At 38.0% G+C, this 6000-nt stretch overlaps 1 protein-coding gene across 3 annotated transcripts in view; it reads right to left on the bottom strand.

Annotated features, from left to right (window-relative positions):
* The window catches only part of dlgap4b (discs, large (Drosophila) homolog-associated protein 4b), a 134620-nt gene that overhangs the window by 15214 nt on the left and 113406 nt on the right, over positions 1–6000 (bottom strand). For all 3 annotated transcript variants that reach the window (XM_077199881.1, XM_077199882.1, XM_077199883.1), the window contains one exon: positions 758–1140. In XM_077199881.1, coding sequence (XP_077055996.1) covers positions 758–1140 — 383 coding nt within the window. The remainder of the gene's footprint in view (positions 1–757; positions 1141–6000) is intronic.

Here is a 6000-nt window from a genome sequence, read left to right as displayed (position 1 = left end):
CAGCTAACGGTCTAAAGCGCACAGCGCAAGTGCTCTCAGGGCGTGTCTGAATCCACTTTTGCTAGTTTAATGATGAGAAAAATGGTCGGCGTATATTCTAAAAGGGTCGTCCCTATTCTCTTACTGAGTAATGTGTGTGTTTTGGGCATAACATGCAAAAACACGATCAGAGTCTCATCTCCCATTCCCTTTAAAGCCCAGTTGTGCTCGCGCCACAGCATTCGCTATTTACACGGAGGGATTAGCAAACGGAAAGACTGAACGCTTCTCTAGCGAGGAAACGGATCTGCTCGTGCGTGGGGTTAAAGCTGTTTGTGTGTGTTGTGTGAGGTTAAAGCTGTGTGTGTGCGTGTGTGTTGTGTGAGGTTAAAGCTGTGTGTGTTGTGTGAGGTTAAATCTGTGTGTGTGTGTGTGTGTGTGTTGTGTGTGGTGCGTGAGGTTAAAGCTGTGTGTGTTGTGTGAGGTTAAATCTGTGTGTGTGTGTTGTGTGTGGTGCGTGAGGTTAAAGCTGTGTGTGTATAGTGCGTAAGTTTAAAGCTGTGTGTGTGTGTGGTGCGTGAGGTTAAAGCTGTGTGTGTGTGTGTGTGTTGTGTGTGAGGTTAAAGCTGTGTGTGTGTGTGGTGCGTGAGGTTAAAGCTGTGTGTGTGTGGTGCGTGTGAAAATGATAACTGCGTCGGGCTGAAACTAGCAGAACACACGCCGGGTGTATGATAGGGCTTAAAACCCGCGCGTGACACAGTCAGTTAATTTAACTCACTTGAATCCCGATGGAGGAAAGCTTGCGTCGTGGAGCGGGGTCTATCGGGGGCTCGTCCGGGGCGAGAGCGTCCCCCTTCACCGGCTCATTATGATGCGGGCTGGGAGAGATCACCACAGCCGCTGGGATCTGGGGCTCCCGGGGCGCCGCGACAGGAATCTGGGGTCGCGACCCCTTGGCCCGCGTGCTGTCGAGGCTGTCGGAGGAGTTGCTGCGTCCTGATTGGCTGTTGGCCTCGCTCTTACGGTCGTGCTGGTCTGGGTAACAGTCCTGCGCGGATTCGGTGCTGCTCTGCACGGTGACGGAGATGAACGGTTTGGAAGTGGTTCGAGGGGGAACGGGAGGCGGAGCCACTTTCTTACAGCTCGTCAAACATGTGGAGACTTCAGAAACGGAGAGAGAGAAACAAACAAACATTTAGAGGCATCCGTTTAACAGCATGACACGTCGCAACTCGAGTTTAGCATGCAAAATATGAAATTACTCACACGTTAATATACATGGTGATTATCTTAAAAACAACGATAGTCTTCTTCAGTGTCACATGATCCTTCAAAAATCATCCTAATATGCTAATTTGCTGCTCAAAAAACTTTAATTGATGTTCTTAACAGTGTTGAAAACATTTGTGCTGCTTCATGTTTGTGGGAAACTGTGATTTTAAGGTTAAAATCTAGATGATGACTAGAAAGTTCACAAGAACAACATTTATTTAAAATTATGAAATATAAATATTATATAATATATATATACAGTGATGTGAATTAGTTAGGACACCCATGCTTAAGTTGCCTAAAAAGAGGAATAAAAAATCATCTTTTGAAAATTGATCTTAATGCCTTAATTAGACAAATTAGGAAAAATCCAACCTTTAAAGACACCAATTTTCTTTGTGAATGAATAATGTATCATAAATAAATAAATGTTCTTCCTTAAAATACAGGGTGCATAAGTCAGGACACCCCTATGTTAAACTCCCATAGAGTCAGGCAGATTTTTATTTTTAAAGGCCAGTTATTTCATGGATCCAGGATAATATACATCCTGATAAAGTTCCCTTGGCCTTTGGAAATAAAATATCCCCACTTCATCACATTCCCTTCACCATACTTAGAGATTGGCATGGTTTTATTTCAGTTAGCCTAATAGCTGGTTTGATTTGCATTGAGAGATGATCTTATGGAAAGTACCCCATGCCAATCTCTAGGTTTGTGTTGTATTTTAATTCCAAAGGCCAAGGGAACTTTATCAGGATGCATATTATCCTGAATCCATGAAATAACTGGCCTTTAAAAATAAAAATCTGCCTGACTCTATGGGAATTTAACATAGGGGTGTACTGACTTATGCACCCTGTATTTTAAGGAAGAACATTTATTTATTTATGATACATTATTTATTCACAAAGAAAATTGGTGTCCTTAAAGGTTGGATTTTCCCTCATTTTTCTAATTAAGGCATTAAGATCAATTTCCAAAAGATGATTTTTTATTCCTCTTTTTAGGCAACTTTAGCATGGGTGTCCTAACTTCTTCACATCACTGTATATATATTTGAAATTTGAAAAAAATTAAATAATAAAAAAAAAGTCATTAAAAAAATTTTAGTTTGTTTTGATGCTTTGATCATTTATCACTTCAAATGGAAAAGTAAGATTTTATTTTGAAAGAAATTAGTATTTTTAATTTAGCAAGTGTGCACTGAACTGATCAAAGTGACAGTAAAGACATTTATAATGTCACAAAAGATTTCTATTTCAAATCCATACTGCTCTTTTGAACTTTCCATTTATCAAAGAATTCTGAAAAAGTATCAGCTTCCACAAAAATATGAAGCAGCACAACCGTTTTCAACATTAATAATAATCATAAATTAGAATGATTTCTGAAGGATCATGTGACACTGAAGACTGGAGTAATGATGCTGAAAATTCAGCTTTCATCACAGGAATAAATTACATTTTAACATACATATATTCATATAGAAAACTGACTGTTATTTTAAATTGTAAAAATATTTTACAATATTACTGTTTTTACTGTATTTTTTAATCAAATAAATGTAGCCTCAGTGAGCAGAAGAGACAGAAGAGAAAAAAAAAAACGGAACCCAAACTTTTGAATTGTATATTGAAATTAAATTGATAAATAATCATTCAAATTAATAGTCAGAGTACATATTCATAAATATAATATTAAAGCTGACTCACAACAATACACAATCCTGTAAAGGCTCGGATCGAGGAGAAAAAAAATCAAAGCCTTCTGGATTTTTTCCCCAACAACAATAATAATAATTCTATACTATTAATAATAGCACTCATGTATCTCATCCTCACAGCTCTGTGTGTGTGTAAATGTGTGTGTGTGTTTATGATGGCAGTCTGCTCTGACGTCAAACACAGCCTGAGACCTTTTTTCCAACAACACAGTTGTTTTTCCAGCCCTGCAGTGGCCTCTAAAACATATCTGGACTCCAAAGACACACTGACATGTCATTAGATCACAAATACAAAAGTGTAATTTATTGTGAACTAAAGAAAGATGCACAAACACACTATACAATCAAACCATCTGACATAAAGAACAAATAATAGATCTAGTGTTGAACATGAAGCGGATTCAAAAACATAGAGACTGACATTTGAGCGCAAATACTCAATAATGCAATGATATTCTGACATTTAAATGCCCAAATACTTTTTGAGAGGTCACTGTATACAAGTGTTTGACTTTAAAAGTTCACTTAATTTATTGTTTAGACAATTTGTAGGGGGTAAGAGAGAAATAAAGTGGACGGATGCCCAATATAAACCCTGTGTGTGTCTCCGTATGAGTTCACTGGGGTGGAGTTGGCAGATGGAAACGATGGCAAACATAACAAGCCCACAGGAATCCTGTGTGTGTGTGTGTGTGTGTGTGTGTGTGTGTGTGTGTGTGTGTGTGTGTGTGTGTGTGTGTTTTTGTGTGTGTGTGTGTGTTGTAAATCTGGGCGTCAGAGCTGTAAGTGTGTTTCATACTCAAACATTAAGCAAATCCTACATGCTGGGAAAAATTTGTAAAGGTTTTATTCCTACATTGTGAACTATAACAAAAACCAAACACATTTAGTGCAGCTGTACATGTTAAACACGCACTCATGACAGATCGTAAGCCCAGCGCAAACATATGGACAAAAGTATGCATTCATTATAAAACTCTCCTTAAAGTGACATGTGTCAGTTTGTGAATGTAAGGGAAGTTGGATTGACTAGTCAGCTTGTTTTAGTGCTTTAATAGGATAAATTTAGAGATGCTACGAGTCATCTTTAATCAAACTAAAACGATCTTTGCCTAAAGCTACTTTCTTTTTCAGATTGTTACTTAGCTCTAGTCGGTCACAAGATCATGTTACGCAATCGCCAGTTATTAAATTAGGCATTATTTTAGTTTTAGCAAATGTGCATTCTGTCTGGCTCACAATTAAATATACAATTTCTCATTGAATTTCCTGTTTCACTCTGAACTACGTCACATTACAGAAATAAAATGCGTTGCAAATGGCACATTTTCCGATCTACATGGAAAAACATGGTTAAATCATGATAACAGAAGACAAGAGGATAATATATCAGTTGGCAAGCAAAAAGCCAAAGACAAATAACCTGCATGTTATCAAACTATTTATAAATCATCAGAAGGAAAGATTTTTTGTAAACATCTGTTTGTCTGCCTTAAAGTGCCCCGTATTATGCTATTTTAAAGGTTCTTAATTGTGTTTTGGCGTCTCCTTCAACAGGTTTACATGCATCTAAGGTAAAAAAACACAAATTTTCTCATAATCTCCGCTGCAGCATCAGCTCTTTTCTCTCAGTGTCTGAAACGCTTCGATCGAAGATTCAGTCTCTCTAAACTCCGCCTGCTCTGAAGCTGCTCTGCTCTGATTGGTCAGATGGCCCAGTCTGTTGTGATTGGTCAGAAAGCAAACGCTCATTATCATATCTTAATCTCAGCTCTTGATCACAGTGATACGAACAGTAACGATGGCGTGGGTTTTACCGTATCAATCTCATCAAAGTGGATTTGCTTTGTCAGCAGAAAACAGCGACTTCTCGACACGAACCAAACTCTTCCAGTCTCAGATAAACTACAGTGATTGAGGGCGGAGCTAAGAGATGCTGTTCAGCCAATCAAGACCAGAGGCTGGAATTATGCTAATTATTTACAAACCTACGCAGGATCATCAGGAAGTGAGACTGGAATTACTGACGACTCGTTTCAGTTCAAAATCACTTCTTTCTTTTAGGAGACAAAAACTCCATTTATCTGCACTTTGACCTTTAAAACTTTGCAGAGCTTTTACATCCACAAAGAGCTCTATTACACACTACATGAAAGATCATATCTGAAAAAGCATTATAGGGGCATTTTAACATCTAAAATTTCTCAATATCAGATCTCTAAAGATCTCCATCACCCAGATGTTATAAAGCAACCTACATTTTTAGTTGTAAAGGTTAAATTTCCCCCACATGCTGTAGAGACAAACACCAAAACTCTTCACAACATGAATAGTGAAATCACACACACAAGCGACTGAGTCAACACTGGTGTGTATGAGGGATCCGGTATGAATAATGATGACTTTATGATTCAGGTGTGGCCATGATCACACAATAATCCTCCTTTCTCCTCAGTGTCATCACGAATTGACTGAAAGACCAGTATAGTTGAGTTCAGAAAGGCATTCAACAGTAAAACAGCCCTTATGAACTCAGCTGGTTTAATTTTGCAGGTTTGTTTGGAGCAGCTGCAGTAATATCTGTTTCAGCAAGATCTAGATCGCCTGTGCTTTGCTTTCTGCATGAATCATTCATTAGGCAAGAAATCCCATTTTATAAAGAGCAGAGGCTTGCGCAATTGAAGTACATTGAGAATGAAACTAGACATTTAACTGAGCCACAAGGGAATGTGAATAACTCACTGAACAACTCATGTTAATGACCGTTACATTGTGTAAAACTCAAGACCTTAATCTAAAAGCAAAGCACTACTTTTCTTAAGTGCCTTAAGAAGAAATCACTTTTAACTTAGGATGGATGTTGTTCGTTTCAAAACCGGATATGCACTAAATATCAAGTGATCCCATTAGCCATTACTAATTCCTCTTACGCAAGTTAAAAATTAAGTTTTTAAAGTTGGCCATTAACATCACACAAAAGCAATCAATATGTAGCTTCGACGGTTAAAAATATCTTGGTGGAT

This window comes from Siphateles boraxobius, unplaced genomic scaffold (assembly GCF_051911475.1).
Source record: "Siphateles boraxobius isolate OS27281-9 unplaced genomic scaffold, OSU_SipBor_1 41, whole genome shotgun sequence".
In the NCBI taxonomy this organism is placed as follows: domain Eukaryota; kingdom Metazoa; phylum Chordata; class Actinopteri; order Cypriniformes; family Leuciscidae; genus Siphateles; species Siphateles boraxobius.
The sequence above is the reverse complement of the archived record's forward strand: the minus strand, read 5'-3'. Positions and strand labels throughout refer to the sequence as shown.